Here is a 26,433-nt window from a genome sequence, read left to right as displayed (position 1 = left end):
TAGATTCATTTGATCATATTTCATAAAATGCTACCCGCTCCACCCTAGCTGGACAATAATTGGTAAGATAAACAAGACAGACATAAACGGTATTTTGTGAACACAAGGCACAGCGATTTCACAACTCCAATATGAGCACACGTGGTCCTAACATTCAGTCTGTCTATCCTTTAATTGCCAAAACTGCTGTTCAGTCCATGGATGTTGACCTGCCTCGTGTATTAGATGAGAAATAGGGGTGAAAAAAATGAAAACAACAACCAAATAACAGGGGAATGTGGCTGATCTCTGAACAGCCGCGATGCCATCCATAGACTTGAAGCCCGGCGCCTGTTTGCGCCAAGGAACAGAAAGAAAATAGTTTAACCAAAAGAAAGTTAAAAATTAAACTCACTCAGCCCAGGAAAAAAAAAGTAATTTACAGCTAAGTATCTTATCTAATTACTTAACTTATTATAATGTGAGGTGAAGGTTCCCTCTATTAGGCATCATGAGGGGCAGAGAGTAGATGAACATTACCTGCAAGAGCTGCAATAACAGCTCTGGTTGTGACGGTAAAACATAGAAATCCTTTCTGGTTGCTTCTAGCTGGATTTGCATCAAAATAAAAAAAAACATCTGACCCTTAGTTTAGTCAAAATTTAAACTTTTTACTCTTAATGTGTAGAAATACCCTAAAGGTCCTTAAGATCGTCAAATGGCTGCAATCAGTGGCTGCAGGACTACATGCTGACAAAATAAGTGTTGCTCAATAAAATGGGGAAATTTTACATACCGGTAGTTGCTGGTGTCATCTTCTGTATTGATTCTCAATATTGCTTACGGTGCACAAAGAAATGACTAGCCTAATAGCAATTAATCATTAATCAGTTCCCTCATTTGTTTACTTTTTTACTTTTCTGTACAATATGTGCAATATATAAAATGATAAATTAAATGAATTAAGCCAATATACAGTTTCAATCAAATGAAAACATAAACACTTTTTTATGTTTATAGTTCTAAATAACTATAATATTATTAATGATAAAAAAAAAATAGACTATCCAAAAAATGTCCAGGATGAATCTCTACATTGAATTTAAGCCCCAAAAGGTTACGCCTTCTATCTATACAGAAAGTATTTTATAGATACTACAGATGCTGTAATCAGTGTTAATCAAATCTCTCATCCTAAATAAAATAATTAAATGTGTTTTTAGGACATTGCTGTTTGACAAAGATTCTATGTGAGTATTTGAGATTGTCTGAGTTTAAAAACTTTCTCTCATTAGAATGATCAAAAATTCAGATTAATATTTTTCTAAATAAACCAGAAGCCTCCTGATTATCAGTGACATTTTTTTCCATCTTTAGCTACTTTTAAAAATAGTAAAGAAAAAAAAATTTAGTTTTTTTTTTAAACTTACTTGTTTTCATTAACATAAATTTACACCAAAGTATTATTGCTGAAATAATATGTGAAAATGTATTTTCTTATCAATGTTTTTTATAATTGTAATGATGGGTTTCGGATTCAAGTCCATATGCAGAAACACAACCAGGAGGCAGGGAAAAAGTTCGAAGGTTTAATAAATAATGAGAACAAATACAGGTCAGGGGGTAATCAGGTCCAGGGCTGGTCACGACTGGGTTTACTGTTCTGGAGGTTGAGCAGAGCGGCAGAAGGGGGAACCAGGAGGGTTCACAGGCTGGCGGCAGGCTGAGGGCTTGGTGGAGGCTGAGCTTAGTTTAGAGCTTGTAGATCACCAGGTTTGAGTTTCTCTTCCAGATTCTTCAGGGAGCAGGCTAGCAGATCTTTGGCAGGTTTGGTTCTCCTGGATTCTTCTGAGATCAGACAGACAGATTTCCAACAGAGAAACTCTTCAGGGAGTTTCTGGTTTCAGACAGGTTCAACCTGGGAAGCAGAGAAGACAAAATGGATCAGGTTCAGGTTTCGCAGTAAGGAGACTAGACAGACAGGTTGACTCAGGGTTTGCTGTACCGTAACTGACTAACCCCAGGCTCACACCGACTCCGGTCTTACTGTTGCGGTGCGGTGGGTGCGGCGCCGCAGTGATTCCAAGTAATTAAAAAGACGTAAACCTCTCTCACCGGCTGCTGAGCTGTCCGGCTGCGGTTACCGAGACACTCCGGCGCTGCAGAAAATTCCGCAAGAAAGCTATCCTTGCGGCGTGCCGGAGCCCTCCGCAACAAGCTCTCGCAAATATCCTTATTTGGGCCGTGTTATCGCGTGAAGTTACGTGAACTCAAGTGAACTTCTGTTAAATCTCCGGACCTGTTGCCGGAGCCGCAGAGCCGCACCGCACCGTAGTCAAAAGGGCGGTGTGAGAGGGGGTGTGCAGGAGTTGCGGTCTCCGTCGGCTCGGTAACCGCACCTGAGCCAGTGTGAGCAAGGGGTAAACACTCTGGCGCCGGAGTGAGGTCCTCAGCCCACTTAAGTACTGGTCTCCTAATGAGCAGATGAGGAACAGCTGGTGAAGTCAGCTCCAGCTTCAGGAGATCCCGTACGCCCTCTGGTGGAGAAAGATAGACAGAACCCCAGATCCCAACAGTAAAACAAACCCTCAGGAAGGGATCCTTGGTGCCCCCAGGTGGGCAAGCCTCAGGATCCCAACAATAACAAGTATATTGTGTATATCTTCTTTAAAGAGGGGAGATAGAGGGATATTTCACCGTCTTCATCCCCTCTATTAAGAAGCTAAAAGCTCCACCTCCTACTGTACAAAGAGAAGCAGTGTTTCCAATTTAGACACATCACCCATGGTGTATTAAGACTTGGGGTGCATGCCCATTGAATAACAGCTGTCAACAATATTTGTTATTGGGTGCAATTGGGAATTTATTTGAGGGAATAGGAAAAGCAGCCGGGCTGCTCTCTGGTTAACAGTACTGCAGCATGGACACTGTGGTAGATCAACATGATCTGTGACGCTCAGGGCCGACTGGGGGGTGAAGACTGATTTGGAGGAGGGTCCGCTGTCTGAACTTCGCCTGGGTCCCCAAAATAGCAAAGCCCGCCACTGCTGGGAAGGATAAAAAATAATATATTTGCCAGCTGTGGCAATATGTCCTTAAGTTAATTTCATATTTGCAGACAAATCAGCAAGATTTTAAACTTTTTGAAACATTTTACAGAATGTCCAGTTTTCTTCATGAAACAATTACAAAACATGGATGGAGAGGAAGGAGGCACCGTCTCTCTGTACTGTGAACTTTCCAAATCTGGTATTCCTGTGATTTGGAAGAAAAACAAATTACCAATGAGAGCCAGCAAGAAATATGAATTCAGACAAGAAGGCTCCGTTGTTCAGCTTCATATTAAAGATCTGAAACCTGAGGACAGTGGCACCTACTCATGTGCAGCAGGCAGCGTGGAGACGACTGGGGCCGTCTCTGTAAAAGGTGTGTTAAACTGTAAATGTAAAAAAAAAATTCTATTATTTCTACATATTCTTACATATAATGACTACATCTGCTGTATGTGATGTTTAACTGTATCCTCAGAGACGCCTCCATTTTTCAAGAAAGAATTGAGAAGTTTGGAGGCTGAGGAAGGAGGGGCAGCCTTACTGCAGTGTGAATTATCTAAACCAGGAGTGTCTGTGCAGTGGAAGAAGAATGGACTTCCTCTTAGAGAGAGCAGGAAGTACAAAATAAAACAAGACGGCTGCCTGCTCCAGCTCCACATCAATGATCTAAGACTGGAGGACAGCGGCAGCTACACATGTCAGGCAGGAGATATACAGACAGTGGCTGACTTAATAGTAAAAGGTTTGTTCCTTTAGAGGTCAGCTTTGTGCATATCTACCTATCATTATGATAAGGCTAATATAAAATCATGTGTTCCATTATTGCATTAGGTGTTAGAGGTATTTTAAAAATTAGGAAAATACTGCTTTATACGAGCTCTTATAATCAGTGCTAAGCTGTAAAAGAAGTAAAGAAGCTTTGAAGGTAACATGGTTAATAATGTTACCTTCTAATGCATGAGACAACAAAAAATACAATTTTCAGAAATTGTAATTTAAAAAAAATATAAGTTTAAAACTTATTTATACAAGGTACAAGACAGAAAACTCACATATAAAATGCAAGTAATGAAAGCTATAGCAAATATTAAAAAAAAAGTTAACTATATATTTTAATTTCTTATATCAGGTTAAGATGTGGTGTTTTAGTCCAGAAGTTCTGAGTATAGTCCACAAAAAGATGCCATATATGAGGTTTGATTAATAAGCTTTTTTTTTTAAATCCGTTCGAACTTTGTAATATTTTCCCAGAACTCCCACCTTTCTTCAAGAAGGATCTGCAGAACATCAAGGCAGAAGAAGGCAGTACAGCCTCTCTGATCTGTGAGGTTTCTAAACCTGGAGTGTTGGTTCAGTGGAAGAAGAACAAAATACCTCTCAGATCCAATAAGAAGTATGAGATTAAGCAGCAGGACTGTGTACTACAGCTCAACATCAAGGATGTGCAACTGGAGGACAGCGGCTGCTACACTTGCCAAGTAGGAGGAAAAGAGACAAGTGCCTGTGTCTCAGTAAAAGGTTAGTTCATTTTGCAAAAAACCTTTCCTCAATACAACAGCAAATAATCAAAACTATAATCACACGACGTTAACGCCGGCTTTTCCTGCTATGCCAGGTTTGTCTCTTTCTTGTTTTAATTATTGGTTATATCCTTAGAGCTCCCCCCATTCTTCAAGAACATTTTGAAAAGTCTGACTATTGATGAGGGAGATACAGCCTCCCTGTGCTGTGAGGTATCCAAGCCAGGGTTACCAGTACAGTGGAAGAAGAACAGGCTGCCACTGGGAGCAAACAGGAAGTATGAGATGAAGCAAGATGGCTGCTTCCTCTATCTTTCCATCAAAGATGTCACACCTAAGGACAGTGGCAGCTACTCATGTGAAGCTGGAGCTGCAGAAACAACTGCAACTGTGACAGTGAAAGGTTGGAAAACCCACAAAAGAACTGCTCAGTCAGAAAACTCTTCATTGTTTAGTGTATGGAAATAAATGTTCACCCATGTCCATTTTTCCAGAACTCCCTCTGATTTTCAAAAGAGAGCTAGAAAGTGTGGAGGCTGAGGAAGGTGGATCAGTGTCTCTGTGCTGTGAAGTGTCCAAAGCTGGAGCGCTTGTGCAATGGAAGAAAAACAAGAGGCCACTAAGAGCCAGCAAGAAGTATGAGATGAAGCAGGAAGGCTGCCGCTTTGAACTTCATATTAATGATGTCCAACCTGAAGACAGTGGGAGCTACTCATGTCACGCAGGACCTGCAGAAACCAATGCAACAGTATCTGTTAAAGGTCAGAAATCTTGCAAGATTTAAAGCATTGTTAATTATTTTAGTCAGTGAAAAGTATATGTTAGTTAGTTGTTATGACTGCTTTCTCTGTTAGAGAATTCTTACTTTAGGAAATATTGAGACTGTAATTTGTATTCCCATTACTACACCCAATGAATTTTCTTTCTTTCACAGAACTCCCTTTATATTTCATAAAGGAGTTGCAAAATATGAATGCTGTAGTGGGAGGGATTATCTCTTTGTGCTGTGAACTCTCCAGACCTGGGGTTTCAGTGGTTTGGAAGAAAAACAGGCTGCCCCTGAGAGCCAGCAGGAAGCATGAGATAAAACAAGATGGTCGTCTCTATCAGCTTAACATCAAAGACCTCAAACCTGAGGACAGTGGCAGCTACACCTGCCAAGCAGGGAGTGCAGAAAGTATTGCAAATGTGGCGGTTCAAGGTAGGGTTTATTGGTTTAAACATTGGGCATTTATGCACTTGATAAGACATTCTTAATGTTTTGCTGTTGGTTACAAAGACCTTCACTCAGATCTATTTCTGCAAACTTGTAGTGTTACTCTGAGAAAATGTTGGATTTACCTTTTTACCAGATAAATATAAATAAAATTAGATATAATAAATGACTTAGCAAGCTAAAAAAAAATAAACCTTTGAAAGGAATATTTGTTTCAAACACAAATAAATTGTTTGGGATATACAGAGTAGAGCCCCCCTTTTAGAAATATTATTAAATGATGATAAGAATATCATAGGTAGAAATTCTGGAGAATTATTACTGGTTATGCAAGCTGTAGGATGTTATTTATCTGCATGCATTTTATGACTTATAACACCTAAGGCACATACTGCCAAAAATATATGTCATCCAACACGATGAAAATGCTGTCTATTATGATGAAGATTAACTGACCACAGTATGTTGAATGCTTGAATAGACGATACTTCATCTGCTTTCTTACAAATGTGGCTATTTCTTATCTAACCACTTAGGGAACTTTGAGCATAACATTTTATTCCTAGGCACTCATTACATTCTTAGATATAAAAGAGAACTATGAGGAGACAGTGATGCCGAAAGAAAACTGAACATTACAAATTGCTTTAAAGTACATTTTGCATGCTGTAAAGATGTGGGAAATCGTGATATTTTATAGAATTTTCCTCATTCTCTAATGTTCACATCCCAAAAGCTTGATAACTCTAGTTTAACTTAATGAACTGTTACTGCTAACAAATATTTAAAAAAGTATGTGTGTCTGAATTTTAGAGAGATGTGATAGCAAATACTGAACACAAGAAAGATAAAGCTTAGAAAATACACTAGCCCCTTTATTTGACACTGTATATTGATTATTCCCATCTGATTTTGTTCCATTTAGAGTGCGCTATATTGTTCATCAAAGAATTACAAAGTTTGGAGGCTGAGTCTGGCAGTGCAGCCTCTTTGTCCTGTGAGTTATCAAGACCTGCAGTGTCTGTGCAGTGGAAGAAGGATGCTTTGTCTCTGAGACCCAGTGAGAAGTATGAGATGAAAAAGGATGGATGCTTTCTGCAGCTTAACATCAACAGGCTTAATTCAGAGGACAGGGGTAGATACTCTTGTCATGCCGGAGATATAGAAACCTCTGCAACATTACAAATAAAAGGTCTGTACATCTTTATTTTTACCTTACCTTTATCAGATGATTATTTTATTGATGATACTATTCTTCCTTTTGTAAAGCACCACAACTTGATGTACTTGAGGCTAAATCTATAACAGCACCAGAGCACGTGAGAGGCACCGTGTCTAAACCAGCACCTGCTTCAGAGAATGAAAGGCCAAATGTTACACAGAACAACCCAGTTCCCCCAGAGCCCAAAAAGAGAACTAATAGGAAATCATCTATTACTACTTTAGAAAAAGACAGAGAGGAATCTTTTGGCCTAAAGGTGCCTGTGCAGAATGTCAACAATGAAGTCCAAAAGGATATCCAACATGTGAGAGCTATAGAAAAACACTTTGATGTTGCCCAGGATGGAACAAACATGGAGAGGAATGAAGAGAAAGCGAGGGAGGTTCACAAGCAAGAGATTAAGCCGGTTCAACTACCAGGGAGGGATTACAAGGTTGACAGGAGAGTTGAAGAAGCTTCACCTTTGGGTACAGAAAAAGATCGAATGGAAAAAAGCCAACTAGAAGAGAATGTGGGAAAAGTTATTCAAGTCGGTCCTCAAGTAGATCAGTCAGAAAGGCTTGTGGACAATAAAGCTGTTGAACTGAAAGAGACTGAAAAGGGATGTGAAGTTAAAAAGGAGTTGAAACAAGTGAAATCATCAGATGAATCAAATGAAGCCAAGCATAAGATAACACAGCAAGCAACAACGATTTGGCGAAACAGTGAAGGTGAAAAACATGTAGAAGAGAAGCTTAAAGGGAGCGAAACAACTAACAGCGATGTTAGGCTATCAGATAACAAAGGTGTAAGAGAAGAGGAGCCTTCAAAGCCTCCAGTACGATCTAAGCCAAAGGTAGCAACTGGAGAGCAACCAATCAAGTCTATTACCAAAAGAACAGAGGGCACAATTCCTAAGCTAAGCAAGACTGCTTCAAAAGATATCGAAGACCATAAAGAGATGAGAGAAAATGGACAAAAGTTTGCAGAGGATGTATTTACACAAGCACGCACAATAAACCAGCTTGAGAAACACTCAGTAGAAGAACCAAAAAAGGTGGATGCAGTAACCCCTCAGTATACAGCTCCAAAACCCCCTGAGAGGAGAAAGAGCAAAGCAAAAATAGAAATGGAAAAACAAATTTCAAGGGATACAGAGACAGATCAGGATTATACACAGCCTAAAAGTATAGCAGGAAGGTCAACGCAAGAGCAGCCAAAAACTCAGCCAAAACCGCCGATGGAAAAAGATTTTAAAGAGACTTCAAGATTGGACAGAAACAAGTCTGATACGGCTGATAGGCAAATAGTTGATAAATTCAAGCAACCAATAACCCAACCAGTAAAACCAATCAAGAAAGAGCCTGATTCAGTTATAGAAATGAAACAAGCTGTTGAGCCAATGAGAAGAGAGGAGGAAACACAACCTGCATTAACAGAAGCAGACATTCCTCTGCTCTACATTTCGGAGGAAGAAACATTTTCAGAGGCCTTAAGTGAGCTTCCTCCTTCCCACCTCCGACCTGCTGTGCCTCATACACAAACTGCTCAGCTTTCTATTCAAGGCATAGAGCCGCTAGAACCTTCTCTCATGGAGCTGGACATCAACATGGGGGATGAACCCCAGATGCAAGAAGCTGCCGTTAAAATTCAAGCAGTATTCAAAGGCTACAAAGCTCGGAAAGAAATGCGACCAGTCTTCAAGGAGGTGTTCAAGAACCAGAAGGCAGATCTTCATGGCACGCTCTCATTAAAATGTGTCATTGATGGAAAACCCAGTACTGTGCGCTGGCTGAAAAACGGCCAACAACTTATAAATGATCCTCGATGCCAGATTAAAACTGCTGAAAATGGAGAATGCACTCTTGTGGTTAAAAACTTAAATGACAGCGACAGTGGAGTTTATACCTGTGAGGCGGTGAATAAGTTTGGGACAACCTCCTATAATGGAAATATAACTATAGTGAAGACTCTACAACCTGTTCCCACTGCCCAGAAGCCTATACACGCACCACTTGCAGCCATATCTCCTTTGCAGCTTGCTCCACAAAGGCCTGAAGCCCAGGATATGACACAAAGACAAACACCAACAGCTGCACCTGCAGACACTGACAATTATGTAGAAAGTGTAAGTGTCTCTATGTGGGATGCCTACATCCTGACAGAACAGGACAATCAGAAACGCCTGCAGGAGAGAAGAAGATCCTCACTCATTGCAGTTAGCTCCTGTAAGTACCACAAATGCATTTAGCTTTAAGCACCAACCAGGGGTAATGCTAAATATGTTTCCCTGTTTTTACTTTAAACAGTGTCAAGTCCATCAGAGTATGACACTGCTCCAGATGTAATAGAACCTATTGAGACTGCTCCAGTAACACAACGGTAATGTTCCTCACAATAACCCTAGTTTCATTGCTCATATAGAACATTGTGTTCTTGAACCCACTATTTATTAAATATTTGAACAGGGCAGTGATAAAAGCAGCTGACACCAAACTGCCAACGGATAACAAAGAAGAAACAGTTGCTCTGAAACTTCCTAAGAAAATGTTGGTTGTTAAAGGTCAGTGCATTTTATTGTTGTGTCAGTACATCTGTTTTTATTTGTTGGAAAAATTTTTTCAAAATCCCTTTTATTTATAAATGTACAGATAATAAATCAAATGGGGAAAAAAGAACAAAGTCAAATACGTGAGAAGACACATTAAAAAATAGGAAACATCTAAGAAAACTATAATATAATAGCCATTGGTAATAGTAATAGTTTTTATTTTATGTTTGAGACATGGAGTTTAGGATTTTGAATTAAGGATATCAAATACTGGCTTTAATTTTCATATAGTATAACATTTTAAAATTGATTACAATATGACTTGGAGTGATTTTTGTTTGTGTATGACTGAAATTGGCTAAAATCAGACTCTTATTTGATTGGATTATATTTAACCTCCATTTAGGCATATTTCAACATATGTTTTATACACTAATATTGTAAATAGTTCTCTTTATAAGATGTATATTAATACTTGCATTTACACCCATATGAAGGTAATGTATGATTTACGAATAATTTAATCCCACACAGCTATTATTACTTTTGGAGCCCAAACTCTCTGTCATGTTGTGTTCCAAGAGAAGCTGCAGCTTTGAGCTCTGTTCAGGAAGAAATGTTTTCATCTTTAGAAACCTAATTGGTTAATGATCCCCTTAGGTTTTCATTTTACTTTGCAAGTAGTCTACAAATGCTTCCTTAATTTTGTCTCATTTCAAACAACTATTAACAAAGCTGTAGCTATGTTAAGGGTATTTTTGGGTGCATTTTACTAATGATTTATTCACATAAGCTTTTATGATTTTTTTTTATTCATTCAACATGCGCTCAACATAAGTAATTATTTCCCAGCATGCCCACTAGATGTCACCAATGAGTCCAAACTCTAAAAACAGATGTATGTATGAAAATTGCTTATGACACGTTTTGTTCAAATGCATCCTTTGCAAATGGGGCTCCTGGTTATTTAAACATGTACATTTAAGTCTATATATAAAGAAGGAAATTAAGTATTGTAATTTCTTTATATTTTACATTATTCTTTTTCTACAGTTATATTTTTTTCTTAAAGTAAAATTAATTATGTTCCCCTCTGTTCTTGTTTAAAGGTGCTCATGATATTAAACTAAGAACACCATCTCCAAAGCACCATCGCTCCCACACACCTTTAACTAGTACAGGGTCCAGATCTGAGTCAGACGGTGAAGAGTGCAGACAAGAGGTACATTTCAAATGATCGTATTAGAATCAAATGTGACCTAATTAGGTCACAATCTGATCATCGAAAGGATTTAAACAGAAAGTCTGACTTGTTGAATGCTCTTCTACAGACTTTTGAAATATATGTGGCTCGAGCCGACTGCAGTCCTAATGCTGGAAGTAAGGACAGCTTTATTCTGAAGGAGGGACAATTTGTGGAGGTTCTAGACTCTGTTCATCCTGACAGGTGGTTGGTGAAAACCAAACCAACCAAAACCAACCCTTCTCGCCAAGGATGGCTCTGTCCTGCCTATTTGGAAAAGAAGAGAAAAGTATGTTGTCAAATACTGTTGGTTAATGTTAAGTAATATGCAAAATTGAAATCAAATATATAATATAACATTTTAATTTGTATCTTTTTAACATAAAGTCAGGCTAAACCATTCCTATTTTACATCAGTTGGATTGTTACATTGGACAGAGATTTTTTTTTATGTTTATGAGTTTTTTTCAAAGCCATGAGACTTAATACATTTCCATATTAATTGTTCTAATTGCCCTTCCCTTTTCGGAGTTATTTGATATTTAGAAGAACTGGTAAAACTAAGTCAGGTTTGTAACCCACAATGGGGTTGCTGGCATGCATATTTTAAGATGCCCACATAATAAAGGACTTAAAAAATAATAATCTTGTTAATACAGCACTCACTAAATTGCAGTGCTTGAGGTCATTAAGAGTTTGCAAGAACCAAGTTTTAACATGTTTGAGGTGTGCCCCTGTTTTCTCAAATTTTTTTAACCAGAATCTCCCCTAGATATGTCATTATTTTGAGAAAACTTTGCCATATTACACAAATACGTCTTAATGTGCCAACATATGCTTGTAAACTTTAGTATTCAAAGACATCTTTCATAACGTTTCAGCTGTACTTAAACACAGTAAAATATTCTCCGGTTTTGTTACACCGTCAGCAGAGACAAGAAAGAGATTTGTGATAAAAGCTTAACTCTAATTTCCAACAGGAAATTTTCCCACAAAGTAGATTTGTTCAAGAGGGTCTTGATGGAATTGGGTCAACAGAAGAAGAGTACAGGAGAGCACTGAGGTCTGCTTGTTTTTCATAACACATCTGTAGTGTGAACTTTGTAATCACAGTTACTAGATTTAAACGAGTCTTTTATGAACTGTGGGAATTGATACTAATCAGCTTATATTTCCTGATACCTTCAGTCAGCTGATCCAAGGCTTGATTGATGGAGAAGAGGAGTTTGTAAAGGCAATGAAGATGTTCATCTCTCACCATCTTAATCAGCTGGACAGCAGCCACAATGTTCCCATCAATATTCTCAACCAGAAAGAGATCATCTTCAGGAACATCAAAGATATTGTTGGTTTACATGAACGGTAATAAACCCAATTCCCCAAACTTGATCAAATTATTGTTGAGATATTTTGAAAGATGTAGTCCTCAGTAATCCATTCATTCTCAGTTTGATCCTCCCTGGTCTGAGAGAGTGTTTAACGGATGATGACGTTGCCATGTACCTAATCAAGCATGCTGAGCAATTTGAGAAGTATCTTCACTACATGGTGGGACAAGCACAAGCAGAGGCCTGCATCAGCGACAAGGCTGTTCAGCAATACTTTAAAGTAATTCAAATCACTTCATTATTGTACGCTTCATTTTAAATATGCAAAGGTTAAAATGTAGAAAGGGATATTTAGTGCAGATGCACTGATTTTTATTTCTTTCCAATATCTGTTCAGGAGGTAACGGCACATGAGAAGCCTTGTGACACCCCAGTCATGGATGTCCTCACTTTCCTGCAGCAACCAATAGAAAGAATTCAAACCTACCAGAGTTTACTGAAGGTCAGAAGAAGTATTTAATCTTCATAAGGGATTTTCAAGAGTGCAAAAACATTGGCATCCATCCATCCATCCATCCATCCATCCATCCATCCATCCATCCCTCCATCCATCCATCCATCCATCCATCCATCCATCCATCCATCCATCCATCCATCCATCCCATAAATGGGGAAGCATATTACTTTTAATGGGACTTTTAGAAATCTTAGAAAAAATACAACTTCTACTATTCATAGTTTTAATTTCAAACACTTCATACAATGATTTTATTGCCAGGAGTTAATCAAGAACAAGGCTAAGAGTGGTCAGAGCTGTTACCTGTTAGAAGATGCCTTCTCTGTGGTGTCCTGCTTGCCCTGGAGGTCAGACAATCTGCACCGGGTGTCCCTGATTGAGAACTATCCAGCTCCTCTTACAGCTCTGGGTGAGCCTGTGCGACAGGTAAGGAGGAAATGCTTTTATTCTGTGATTTTAATATTTTTATTTTGGCTTATTTTGACTTTTGGTGATACAAATGCTTTTTTCAAGATTTCCTTGAAGGATACAAATTATTTTTTCCTATACTTAAGTAAAGCAAAATTTCAAATAAAAACTTTGTATGCTATGCTCTCATAATATATCTTTGTCTTAAAGAGTTTAGTTCTTAAAATATTAAAACATTCAGTGCAATTGATCTCTTCAGGGAGTATTAACAGTGTGGGAGGACTCTCCAGAAATGAAAACAACTTCCAGAGGTCATCAGAGACAAGTGTTTCTCTTTAAGGAGTGCATAGTACTGTGTAAGGTGAAGAAAGATGGCAGCATGAATCGTGACACATACAGCTTTAAGAACAAAATGAAGGTAACTAAGTCATCCAGGTTCCAATAAAGTAGCTGCGTCCTTCATGATAAACTATATATTTGCCCTATAAGTGTAAATGTTCTTGCTTAATTTGATATTTTTTTGGTTCTACCACTTGTTCAGCTGAATGATGTGGAAATAAAGGAAAGTGTTGGTGGAGAGGAAAAGTCATGGAGCTTGTGGCATGAACACAGAGGCTCTATACGGCGTTACACTTTACAGAGCAACTCTGCACTGGTTAAAGTGTCCTGGCTGAAAGACCTGAAGGAGCTGCAGGAACGCTCCAGCCTCAGTAATAACTGTAGGTTTTTTCAGACACATTAACAAGCTGCCAAATAAGAATTTCTCCTGGTATTTAAGTTTGCATCTATCCACAGGTCCTCCAGTGTTTGAATCAATGCTTTCTGACTGCTCAGCGCAAATTGGACAGACAATCAAACTGACTTGCAGAGTGTTTGGATTTCCAAAACCCACAGTGAGCTGGATCAAAGGTTTGTTTTTGTTGGCTCTTCTTCTTTTTTCATGTAATATCCTTTTTGAGTAACATTACATTTTCAAACAATAATAAATTTTTTAATTCTGTAAATTTATATTCCTTCATCCCAGATGGGCTTCCCTTAGAGGATGACCCACGTCACATCATCGTGGCTGACCGCTCAGGAGCGTGCAGTCTCGTCCTGGACTGCCTCACAGCAGAGGACTCTGGTCAGTACATGTGTCATGCAACCAGCTCCATGGGCAGTGCTGGCACTCTGGCAAAGGTGGTGGTGCACGGTGAGTAATGGGGGCTTATGATTTAAAACAGATGCAGAAAAAGACAGCAAATTCAACCAGGTTTTACGGAAGTTTTTCTGTTGATTATTTAGCTTTTACTTAAAGCCGCCCTTTTCCTATTTTGTCCAATCAAGCTACAAACATTTTTTGTAATGATTCAATAAAATAATTCAATAAAATAAGCCAAATCACTGTCTGTAAAGAGGGAGGGAAATTATATGCTTGTAGTTTGTACAGAAAAAAACTACATTTGACATATACAACGTCTTACACATCTCTTAAGATGGCAACTCTGGGGGGGCTGCAGAGATATGCAGTTAGCTTGAATCATCTGTTGATTGAGCACCTATTAGTCGAGTTATATACAAATTTGACATTAAAGATAAATTGGTGTTTATCTATTATATTATTATATTATTGCATTGTTGTGCAACTATGAATTCTTTAAATGCCCCGCCCTGTAGCGGTGGTAAACATATTCTTTAATAAAACAATATTCAGACTTTCATATATGGTTTGCAAACACAAATTGTGATAAATAATAACTGTAAATAATGTGAAAATAAAGCTTAAACAATGGTTAAACGGATAACTCTGCACATATATGCAATAAATTCACTACAACTTCAATTAAAAAAGTCAGTTTATTAAAAAAAAAAGTCATTCAGCTCCAAGGCAAACACTTTTTTTTTAGTTTTTACAGCACAATTGCCTCTTTATTGGACAGTAGACTGACACGAGAGTACATGAGATAGAAAGCAAAGGACCACAGGTCGGATTCAAACCCGGGTCGGTCACGTTGAGGACTAAGGCCTCCATATATGGGTCGTGTGCTCTAACCATTGCGCCACCAAAGCATGCCCCAAGTTACACTCTTAACTACAGTATTGAAACTCAACTAAACTAAGCTACTATTTACAAAGAAGATGGAAAAGCATGGTTGAAAATCCTAATCCATAAAATTATGCAATGATATCACAGTGCAGCATGGATTTTATGTTTAAGAACCAATTTTATCAGAAACAGTTTGGAATGTGATCAAATTAGCTTTTGACTAATTTGAAGCGATTGGAATACGTTCAGACCAATTCACAATGCAAATCTAAGATGTAAATAAAAAAGTATTTAGCAAAATAATCTTTTATTAAATGATTTGCTTAATCAGAAAACAATGACCTTTAGTTAAATGATCCTTAACCTTTTTTGATTGAGCTAGTAGCAGCAGACAAGAGGGTTCTACTCGCAAAGGATCATATTTTGGTAATTCAATGTGATGAGCATATGAGTGTGCATGAAAGGAAATGTTATATTAGTCTTTAAACTCTTAATAAAGCTTGCTTTAGCTTTTATAAACGACTCAAAACATTTCAGCATCGTGTCCATGGAGGAGCATTGCATATCTTCTTGGGAGTGTGTTAGGCAGAGTGGGAGGTGATGCAGGCCCAACTGCAGAGCAACAATGCATCCTCCTAGCCCAATCATCATGTTTGTCACAAGGCTCAGAAATAAAGGACTCAAATGCAAGACCTGACACAGTGGATTAAAACTCAAAGTTCTTTTAATTCAGTCCAGGGTTAAACACCAATAAGTCCAGCAGAAGAAGAAGTATCAAAAAACGGAGGCAAAGACAGGTCCAAATCCAAGCAGGGGTCAAAACACTAAAAAGCTAAATCTAACAGGCAAAAAGGCTGGAACGCTAAGCTCAAAGGACAAAGACGAACTGGCAAAGGGAAGCTGCAAGGGTGGGAACTAAATACTCTAACAAACAAAAGAGGAGCACATACACCGGGTGAATTGCATTAGGCTGTGGCAAATCCTGATTGCAGGAAGAAACTCAGGAAGTGAAGCTGCCTAAAACAAGAGAGAAAATGAGTACCAAAATAAAACAGGAAGTGAAAAGACAAGTTAATAAAAGTGACATCAATCTTATCAGGACTGCCCCTGACATTGTTAATATCATCATGGACATTGGTCCCCAATTTCCAAAATTAATATCATGGTTTATGGCCCAATAGCAGCTTTGATTTTGTTTGTAAATGTAGCCGTTTGGAAAGAGAGGTTACCATGGTTTAATAATAGCATCAATAACTCTTCTGACTTTTGTCATTTTTATCACTGTTAGTTTACCTTTTTTATACATTTTTTAACAACAGCTATGACATCTCCCCCTTCCATTGCTGTGAGAAACATTATGTTAGGGGTTTTTGTTGTCGGTACCTGATGCAACTCTCTATTTTATCCCAGGATCAGTGATCTTTTCTACCAGTTTTTGAAAGTCTTTTTACTGGACAGTGTTTCTTATAAGTATCTTTAAAATGTTTAGGGACTTAATTTTTTCTTAGGATTATTGAATCCCAGTTTTGACTACAGCAGATTTTTTTTTAAACTTATCTGTCTTTATTAGAAGGATCTCTGTAAAAATTGCTATAAACCACAAACGCCGGTAGATGGTCACTGAAATCATTCGGAAATAATCCACTTATTGTGTTATCAATGATTTTTGTAGACATTGTATCTATTAATGTGGCACTGTGAGGTGGTTTGTCTTGAAGTTGTTTTGCATGCACATTGTCCTTCTCTCCAGCTCCACCCAGATTTGTGACCCGACTAGAAAGCGCTTGTCTGATTGAAGGAGAAGGGATCCAGTTTGTATGTTCCACTCTCACTACCCCTTTACCAAGAATCAGGTACGGCAGACCACAGAGACAATAGCATTACGTGTCAATGCAGATGGTCATGTGTCTACTGACTGGAGAAACTGTTTTTCCTGCAGGTGGTTGAAAAATGGCAGGGAGCTGACTGACTGCAATAAATATTCCATTGTGAATGATGCCCGGAGTGGAATCTTGTCTCTTACAGTTACAGGGGCAACAGAGGCAGATATTGGAGTGTATGAATGTGAGGTATGTAATATATATGTCTCTTTAATGAACTTTTTAAACCTTCTTTTCATAACACCTAGTGTCACTTAAAATCCCAACAATTTTTTTTTATTAGCTCTGGAATGAACTTGGCTGCATCAAGTGCAAAGCAGGTCTTTGTCCTGCCTTTGTGCCACCTGCTGACACAGAGAGTGACCAACAGCAGAGCCTACCTGCTAAAGGTAGGACTGTCAGAGCCAACGGAGTGAATATCTTCCACACAAGGTGGAAACCCACTAAAGGGTTTTCATATGTGTGGCACACAGGTTTAAACGTTAGCCATGATTTTAAAGGGATATAATTAAAGCACATGCCATTGGCAAGTTTTCACATTATCACCCTTTTTTCCATCACATTATGTCACAATTCGTTACAATATTCATCAATCAGTTCCAATCAGTACTTCTTTTTCCAACACTACCATTCATAAACTCCATAAAGTTTGCAGTATCTTGAAATTTTACTCACATACTTACACTTTCCTTTTTCCCAGTTTCATACACTTTCATCATACATAGTTCCAGTTGTGTCATTTCTGTTATGACTAGATTCCAAACTATTATGGCACTGGGAGGAACATGCATAGGATCTGATATAAAAAGACTGTTTCTGTTAGAAAAGACAGATAAGACAAATGTATTTTAACTACAGACACATCCGTCTGAGAGTGTTTTCAATATCTAAACTCTGGTTCATGTAGAGTTTTCACCAGCTCATAGAGATTTTAGTTTATTTTAGATGATTTCTTCTCAATAAATATAAAGATACTATACATCAAACACATCTGTTTCTCAAAATATCTAGTTTTGAGTTTTGTCATCACTTTAGTTTGAACTCTCAAATCTATTGTCATATACTCTTCTTAGCAGTTCTTGAATGAGATTACCTAACTGGGAAAAGATCTGTTTCTTTGTCTGTTCCATTTGGACAGTCACTGAGCAAGTACTAATTGAAAATCTGAAAATCCAATCAATATCGCTATCCAGCCTGTCCATGCATCGGTGGTCCTTACTATTGTATGTTATCAAAATCAATGTCCAACTTTTATGTTTGGTTGTTTTCTGAAATTCTTTTACATGGCCTTACCAGTTTCACACAAAACTGAAGTGAAATCAAAGCTTTGTGTGTTTGCGTTTGCACTTTTAGAACTGTTTTGGATGCTTATTTTGGTCAAATAAGATTTGAAATCTCAGGAAATCTTTTTAGCATGTTTAGATATCCATAATTGCAAGAAACTCAGTCACAGTTCACCATCTAAGACACACAAATAATTGCGATGTAAAACCCTCATGTAGCTTGGCTTCAATCAAATGTGACATTATATATATATTTGGGTGTAAGTCAACCCATGTCTATGCATATTCTTGTAAAGATTACCCTGAGCATAGAGGCTTGTATTCAGAAAAACTAGAGCTGGTTGTTTTACTTGTAGATTTAATGCAGTTATAAATCCAGTGGAGAGTATTGCATACAACAGAAGTTACACAGATAATAGTTTTTCTGAATTTCCTCCAAAATGAGGGGCGAACTTATGCATGTAACTAACATATATAGCTTTTTAGAAGAAGAAAAGGTTTTGATATTGTGGGGAGAAAAAGTTACCATAACCATACCAGTTTCAACTTCTTCTTTGTAGCCATAATAAGTGGGATCTAGATGCTTTAATTCACCATATACATCATGCTGTAGTCCTCAACACCCACTCCCCTAAACATTTTATCATCATGTTTCCACTTTCCGTATAAGATATGAGTTGTAATCAGCTACATTGTGTGTTCTTATTGAAATGTTTATATGCAGAGCTCATTGGATTTTTAAAAGAGCCAAAAGCTAAGAGAAAATCAAGATCATATTGAAAACTTGGTACTAGGAAAAGCAAGTATTTGTTCGAGCAGATCAGCAATCATCTAATCAGAATACAGAAACTGAAGTGAATTTTACTTCTGTATTTTCCACACCATATTTGTTTGTCGTTCCATTGTCTATAACCTACATGATGTTTCCCATTTTCCCTTCGCTAGTCTCAAAGCAGGGGGTTCCTCACATGGACCGTTCCATGTAAGTCATTATTGTCATGATAACCAATAACCACTCAACGCTCCCCTCTCTCTTCCTGCCAACGCATGCCCAGCTAACTCTCCACTCCTACAAGATGGTCATGTGCTGGGCGAGTGTATCCTTCCTGCCCATGCAGGTGTGGGCATGTGATCATGTCTTGTTGATGTGGTGGGTTAGAGGGGTAAAACCCTGATTCTCCAAGGTAAGGCAAACTGTGTTTACTATTCCTGGAAGGTAAGGTAATGTGCTTTCTAAAAGCTTATTTTTCTACTATATTCAAAAAGTAACTAGTCATCAAATTATATAGTAACTTCAATTTGGAAATATGCCTAATTAATGTTTTGGTTTCTCTAGAAGCTGATTCAGAGGCATGGTCAACTGCCTTTGTTAAAAAATGGCTGCAGACTGATTTCAGCCCATCTTCTTTGGCCAAGATACAATGTCCTCCTTTATCCTCTGTGCAGTAAGTGTTTTAATCCTGATGTTTCACCCTTTTACGTAACTGAGCATCAGAGACTACCAACTTTATAGAATGTGGATCTTCACCTTTAACGGCTTGTCATTTACGTTGTGAAGTTAGGAAAAGAAAGCTGTGCCTGGTTGTTAATTCTGATCTTTCCTTAAATATGCAATGAGAATGGAATTATAACTGATTTACTCTAGAGTTGGTTGTCATCACAGTGAAGCACCTCTTGTAAAGGGCATTTGCATAAGTTGTGATACTGTTAATTATGGCCCAGTTCTCAAAACATAACCAACAGAATTTGGTTCTTAAATTGTATGTTCCAGGAACTAACTTTTATGCTCACAATTCAACTGCCTTTTTGTTTGACTTAATAGCAATGAGAAGAAATGTATTGATTTTGTGTTTGTTAAGAAATCTTATTGCCAGCACCTTTATGTGTCTTTAAAACCAGATGTAGTACAGTGATGGATGTTCAACATTCTGCATTGGATGAATCAGTGCAGCAGCCTTCATGTTATCTGGAAGAAGAAGAGGAGATCTACATTTCAGAGGCCCTGCATGAAATCACAGATGGTAGTTTAGCTTCCTACATGTAGAAAAAGTTAATAAATTGTTGATTCACTAAATACTGATGTAACTTTCCTCTCAGCTCCGCCTTCCATCCAGGTGCCTGCTGAGGATCTTTGCGTAGAGCCAGGCCAACCAGCAACATTCATAGTCATCATCACAGGAAGGCCCACTCCAAAGATACAGTGGTACAAGGTAAGCAGAGGAGTATGCAGTAATGAAAGCATATATACGGTAGATGTTTATACCCAGTCAAGGGGTTTTGATTTTCTATTTTCAATTATTGTCAATGCCACTACAGTTTATTTATTTTATATCTTATGCAGGGCTTAGTAAAATAAAACTTTTTTCAGCATATGGTTGTATTTTAACCAAAAAGCTCAAGTGGAAAAGAGTGCTGTGGTCAGAATGAAGAGATGGGAAATTGGGACTCATGTACTTTGTGTGTGGCAAGAAACTTAAGACTCTCTTCAAGCATGTTAAAAGACTGTCAGCTGTTTTCCATCATGACCACGACAGTTCTGATAGACAACCTTTCACAGGGACCATAAAATCAGATTAATGTGAGAGAGCTTAATTTTCCCCAAGATACTTGTACTTCTCCCTTTGAGGCAGGAATTCCCCTCTGACCAGAAAAGGGCAAACCATCCATTTCTGGAGGAGAACCATGGGCTCAGACTTGGAGGAGCTGAGGCAAAAGTGATCCTGCAAAGTATTGACTCAGAGGGGCTGAATACAAACACACTCAAAATCTAAATACATTTCTTGTAAAAAAATACAAAAAAAAAAGTTGAAAATGTGTTATTTTTCCTCGACTACTCATTAAATCTCGATGACATGCACTACAATTAAAGCTTAAAGGAGAATCAGTTTTTCTGATAATATTTGAACACCTATAAAGTAGCTTTTGTCAATTTTGGCGACTTGCAGTAGAGCAGACTCCAGTTGGAGAGTTGATTAAACACCTTAGAAGCCCATCTTCCTAAGCACATTCTAAGCCATATGTAAATCAAACACTCACCAGTTCTGCTCCCAGGTAATTGGTGTCTTCTTTATTGTTATGTATGATTGTTGTCTTTGCCCATTTTAATCATAACGAGATTGCTTGTGTAGCCTCTTTTGAATAGTTTCAAAGACATTTATTTATCCTTGGGATCTGAAACTGCAGTCCTCCACTCTGTTCAGTAATTGCTTTTCTGTGTTAATCAAGTGGGCTTCCTTCACCACTCTTTCAAAACATCTACCCTCTCTGTCAAAGATCTAAACATTTAGCTTGTCAAAGGTCCTTGGTTTTTGTAGTCTTGCCTTTATGATGTAGGAGTTAAAGCAGTCCTCAATGTGGTAGACCAAAAAAACCACTCAGCTTTGATTTTGGTGTCTGTCTTTGGGCTGAACCAGATTGTGTCTGGGACTGTTGATGGTTTCACTGTTATGTTATGTTTAGAGAGAATCCTCCTTACTGAATTACAATGTTGTTGTGTTTTGTGGATCCATTGTGGTTTTTCCTCCGCTAGTGTTTTTGGCCAACCTAACTAACGCTCACAGTAAAAAATTCACAGTCAATCTATTCAACTTTAAATTGAGTATTTGTAACCATACTGAATGTAAATCTGCTCAGGTGTTGGAGTTAATAATAATTTAACTTTATTGATCTCTCATTGGAGAAATGTATCTCTGAATTTAACCCATCCCCTTGCGGAGCAGTGGGCTGCCATTGTGTCGTGCCCAGGGAGCAGTGTAGGGTTAAGGTTTTTGCTCAGGAACCCAGAGTGGAGGCTGTAGGGATCAGGCCGGGTACTTGCAACCTTCTCAGAGCACAAGCGCACTGCTAATCACTAGGCCAACACTCACCTCATTAAAACAGTCATGGAAAAAAATTGACAGCCATGCAGTGTAACATTTACTCTATGTGGTGCTGATTATCTGACAGTCTTCTTGATTGATTGACAATGAGTAAAATTAACAAAAAAATTCAGACAGGTTATAGAATAAACTGTGATTTGGGTTGGAACCAAATGTTATCTAAAATAGAGTTATAACTCTGAGGACTGATAACACACTGTGTGGGTTCCACTTTGCCTTTAACTGGATAACTTGGTGGTTCCAATCTTGTAAAAAATTTTAAAGGTTTAGAAAGTAATTATTAGATGTTTTATGATCAAATGAACCATCAGCTTTCTACTTAAATCTCTTTATCTCCTTTCTAATTAAAGGATAGGGAGCAGCTTGCAGCCAGTGAGAATGTGAAGATAGTCCAACATGGTGCTCGCTGTTGCCTCACCATTTTGTGCCCTGAAGGAGAGGACAGTGGCATATATACCTGCTTTGCTCACAACGACTCAGGCCAAGCCTCCTGTGAAGCTCAGCTAACAGTCGAGGAAGGTCAGACGTTAACAATTTGCATAACATTGATCCAGTCCAACACAATGTCAATGAAAAGCTGTGATATGATGCACGACTAAAAAAAAGCCTTTTTTTTTATTTTTAGACTTTTGAAAGGTATTCATGTTCCAAATGTATTTACAGATTTTTCCATGTTTTTCTGTAGGTCTACTTTATTCCCAGGAAAAAGAGGTGGAGCTGGGGAAGAGAAGGAAGCTGTTCTCAGTATATGATGTCCATGAGGAAATTGGAAGGTGATGTGCGCTGTGAATTACATGTTTGTTGTTTTAGACACAGCATAGGAACCTGTCTATTTATTACTTAGGGGGACATTTGGGGTGGTGAAGCGGGTCATCCACAGAAGAACAGGTGAAGTGTTTGCTGCCAAGTTTCTACCCTTGAGGAGCAGCTCTCGGACCAGGGCCTTCCAGGAGAGAGATCTCCTTTCCCGTCTCGCTCATCCCAGAGTGGCCTGCCTGCTGGATTTCTTTTGCACCAGACGCACCCTGGTCTTAATTACAGAAATGTATCCTCCCTTTTTTGAGTTTTCCAAACTCTTTATGGTTTCATCACCACTTTGGTCAGTAGTTTCTTTAACATCAATGTCAGGTGCTGCTCTCATGGGCTTCTCGACCATTTGTTTATGAGAGGATCTATCTCAGAAAGAGAGGTAGAAACCCAAAGTGTTTGACTAAATCATGAAAGTTTTACAAACAGAATGTTAATACATTTTTTTTTTCTTCCAGGTCCAGTCATATATCCAGCAAATTCTGGAAGGGGTCAGTCATATACACAGCATGAACATCATGCATCTGGATCTCAAAGTGAGATTTTTAATCATTGTTTAAAATAACTTACTGAGGTTTTCATATCATTCTTTACCTTCATTGTGTACTTTCCTTGTCCACGTAGCCGGAAAATATTCTGATGGTTTACCCTCCAAGAGATGAGATCAAGATCTGTGATTTTGGCTTCTGCCAGGAAATAGACACTTCCCGACACCAGTACAGTATGTTTGGCACTCCAGAGTTTGTTGCACCTGAAATTGTGCATCAAGAGCCCGTCACTATGGCCACTGACATCTGGTAAAACTTCCTGATTATCTTTGTTCTGTGGTTTATAAAATCTGTAAATGATTTTTCTAATCAGAAACTTGCTGATTAGGGATTGTACCTGAACGTAAAAAAACTGCCCTTTAAAACTCAAAAATATTTCAAAGTTTTATATGTAATTTCTTGATTTGTATTTCATTGATATTTTACATTTTTTCCATCAGGGCTGTGGGTGTCATAGCATTTCTGTGGTATGTATACAGAGGAGTCTGTGCAAAATATAATGTTAAACATAAAAAAGTTCAAACAGAATGGTCACTTTATCTAACTGCTTGATATAAAAAATTTTATGTGTACAGTCTGGTTTGCCGGTGCCCTTTTGTGAGCGAGACCGACCGTGCAACATTGCTGAGGGTGGAAGAGGCAACTATAAACTGGGATGCTCCAGATGTCGTATGCAGGAGCCCTGAAGCAAGGAATTTTCTTCACATGGTCCTACAGCCAGATCCAGAGTATTACAGCTGTCTCATTTTTTATTTGCCTTTTGCCAAAAGTTTTCTAACCGCTTGATTCTTTAATTTCGTTTGTTTTTACAAACTCATAATTATTAAAAGTATTATCAGAACAAGGACAGAACACCTACAGTGTTCACAGGGTTTGCTGTATTGTCTCCTCTTGTAATAGGCTTAAAAGGCCTTAAAATGAGTATGATTTTGTTTATTTCAAACAGCTAAAAAGTCTAGATTTTATATATATTTAAACTAATTGTATATATTTTTCTATTTATGTGTTTATTTACAAAATCCTCCGTTCCACCATTTTTGACACTATTCAAAATCGGAAAAGGTCTAAACAGTTCAGATTTTGTCAAAAAACATTAAGCATTTAGTAGTTTGGTGGGAAATACTTTTACAGGAATAAAGAAAATATACAATGTTTAAGCATATCAATCACTACTTGGTATGACAGTAACTGTGCATCATGCTGTATGTATCCATCTGACAAACCCAAATATAAATGTGCAATCTGGTTTAAAGATGCTCAAAAGTTTTAGAAAAGTCATCGCGTAATGCTATCTCATTTTTCCTATGCAGGACTCGACCATCTGCCTTTGAGTGCTTGAGTCATGATTGGCTTCAGGTAAATAAAAATAAGACATATTTTTTGCAAAATTGTTTTTTCTAATTGACTCACACCCAAATCATTTGTAAATATCCCCAAAGGATGGAAATGCAGGGGAGGACACGGATGAAATCAACACAAAGAGTTTGAAAATCTTCATCTCTAAAAGGAAATGGCAGGTATGTCACCTTCTGTGCTGAGTTTCTACTAAATCTAAAGCTCCTGGTGAAAACAAATACAATGCATTGCAAACATAAACATAAAACAAGACAACACTAAACCATTGAACATATGTTGTTGTATTACAGCTACAAGTTAAAATGTCTAAAATTAGATTTTAGTTTCAGAAGTGTTTCAAAAATCTATGGGGTTAAGCTCAGAGCCAATACTGAAAGAAAGCAATAGACTTCAAACGTGGATATTAAGCCTTCTACAAAAAAAATACTAACAAAAAATGCTAAAGTTCTAAAGAAATGGTCTAGATTAAAGCATATCCCTGCGTTGCCCAGTAGGTTTAAGCACCTACAGGTGCTGGTCATAAAATTAGAATATCATGAAAAAGTAGATTGATTTCAGTAATTCCATTTAAAAAGTGAAACTTGTATATTATATTCATACATTACATACAAACTCATATATTTCAGATGTTTATTTTGTTTAATTTTGATGATTACAAATGACAACAAATGAAAATCTCAAATTCATCATATCAGAAAATTAGAATATTGTGAAAAGGTTCAAAATTGATGGCCCCTGGTGCCACACTCTAATCAGCTAATTAACTCAAACCACCTGCAAAAGCCTTTAAATGGTCTTTCAGTCTAGTTCTATAGGCTACACAATCATGGGGAAGACTGCTGACTTGACAGTTGTCCAAAAGACGACCATCGACACCTTGCACAAGGAGGGCAAGACACAAAAGGTCATCGCTAAAGAGGCTGGCTGTTCACAGAGCTCAGTGTCCAAGCACATTAATAGAGAGGCGAAGGGAAGGAAAAGATGTGGTCGAAAAAAGTGTACAAGCAAGAGAGATAACCGCACCCTGGAGAGGATTGTGAAACAAAACCCATTCAAAAATGTGGGGGAGATTCACTAAGAGTGGACTGCAGCTGGAGTGAGTGCTTCAAGAACCACCACACACAGACGTATGAAAGACATGGGTTTCTGCTGTCGCATTCCTTGTGTCAAGCCACTCTTGAACCACAGACAGTGTCAGAAGCGTCTAAAGAGAAACAGGACTGGACTGCTGGTGAGTGGTCCAAAGTCATGTTCTCTGATGAAAGTAAATTTTGCATTTCCTTTGGAAATCAAGGTCCCAGAGTCTGGAGGAAAAGAAGAGAGGCACTTCATCCACGTTGCTTGAAGTCCAGTGTAAAGTTTCCACAGTCAGTGATGGTTTGGGGTGCCATGTCATCTGCTGGTGTTGGTCCATTGTGTTTTCTGAGGTCCAGGGTCAACGCAGCCACATACCAGGAAGTTTTAGAGCACTTCATGCTTCCTGCAGCTGACCAACTTTTTGGAGAGGCAGATTTCATTTTCCAACAGGACTTGGCACCTGCACACAGTGCCAAAGCTACCAGTACCTGGTTGAAGGACCATGGTATCCCTGTTCTTAATTGGCCAGCAAACTCTCCTGACCTTAACCCCATAGAAAATC

The 26,433-nt window shown here is 38.2% G+C and overlaps 1 protein-coding gene across 1 annotated transcript in view; it reads left to right on the top strand.

The window, feature by feature from the left end:
* Positions 1-26,433, top strand: part of obscna (obscurin, cytoskeletal calmodulin and titin-interacting RhoGEF a) — a 69,491-nt gene that overhangs the window by 34,640 nt on the left and 8,418 nt on the right. Inside the window, exons 37-73 of the mRNA XM_038272234.1 lie at positions 3,139-3,405; positions 3,508-3,774; positions 4,284-4,550; positions 4,689-4,955; positions 5,047-5,313; positions 5,487-5,753; positions 6,694-6,960; positions 7,038-9,197; positions 9,279-9,351; positions 9,438-9,532; positions 10,630-10,742; positions 10,852-11,052; positions 11,744-11,826; positions 11,952-12,125; positions 12,212-12,371; positions 12,489-12,593; positions 12,870-13,034; positions 13,276-13,434; positions 13,558-13,735; positions 13,812-13,925; positions 14,041-14,208; positions 16,793-16,895; positions 16,982-17,111; positions 17,206-17,311; positions 19,542-19,650; positions 20,105-20,226; positions 20,303-20,415; positions 22,434-22,602; positions 22,769-22,856; positions 22,928-23,128; positions 23,212-23,272; positions 23,349-23,426; positions 23,515-23,687; positions 23,879-23,905; positions 24,014-24,166; positions 24,749-24,794; positions 24,878-24,955. Of these exons, the coding sequence (XP_038128162.1) occupies positions 3,139-3,405; positions 3,508-3,774; positions 4,284-4,550; positions 4,689-4,955; positions 5,047-5,313; positions 5,487-5,753; positions 6,694-6,960; positions 7,038-9,197; positions 9,279-9,351; positions 9,438-9,532; positions 10,630-10,742; positions 10,852-11,052; positions 11,744-11,826; positions 11,952-12,125; positions 12,212-12,371; positions 12,489-12,593; positions 12,870-13,034; positions 13,276-13,434; positions 13,558-13,735; positions 13,812-13,925; positions 14,041-14,208; positions 16,793-16,895; positions 16,982-17,111; positions 17,206-17,311; positions 19,542-19,650; positions 20,105-20,226; positions 20,303-20,415; positions 22,434-22,602; positions 22,769-22,856; positions 22,928-23,128; positions 23,212-23,272; positions 23,349-23,426; positions 23,515-23,687; positions 23,879-23,905; positions 24,014-24,166; positions 24,749-24,794; positions 24,878-24,955 (7,574 nt within the window). The remainder of the gene's footprint in view (positions 1-3,138; positions 3,406-3,507; positions 3,775-4,283; positions 4,551-4,688; positions 4,956-5,046; positions 5,314-5,486; positions 5,754-6,693; positions 6,961-7,037; positions 9,198-9,278; positions 9,352-9,437; positions 9,533-10,629; positions 10,743-10,851; positions 11,053-11,743; positions 11,827-11,951; positions 12,126-12,211; positions 12,372-12,488; positions 12,594-12,869; positions 13,035-13,275; positions 13,435-13,557; positions 13,736-13,811; positions 13,926-14,040; positions 14,209-16,792; positions 16,896-16,981; positions 17,112-17,205; positions 17,312-19,541; positions 19,651-20,104; positions 20,227-20,302; positions 20,416-22,433; positions 22,603-22,768; positions 22,857-22,927; positions 23,129-23,211; positions 23,273-23,348; positions 23,427-23,514; positions 23,688-23,878; positions 23,906-24,013; positions 24,167-24,748; positions 24,795-24,877; positions 24,956-26,433) is intronic.

The sequence above is a fragment of the Cyprinodon tularosa genome, unplaced genomic scaffold (assembly GCF_016077235.1).
Source record: "Cyprinodon tularosa strain WSP-4 unplaced genomic scaffold, ASM1607723v1 ctg82, whole genome shotgun sequence".
NCBI lineage: Eukaryota > Metazoa > Chordata > Actinopteri > Cyprinodontiformes > Cyprinodontidae > Cyprinodon > Cyprinodon tularosa.
Note: the sequence above shows the minus strand (reverse complement) of the source record. Positions and strands in the feature narration are given on the sequence as shown.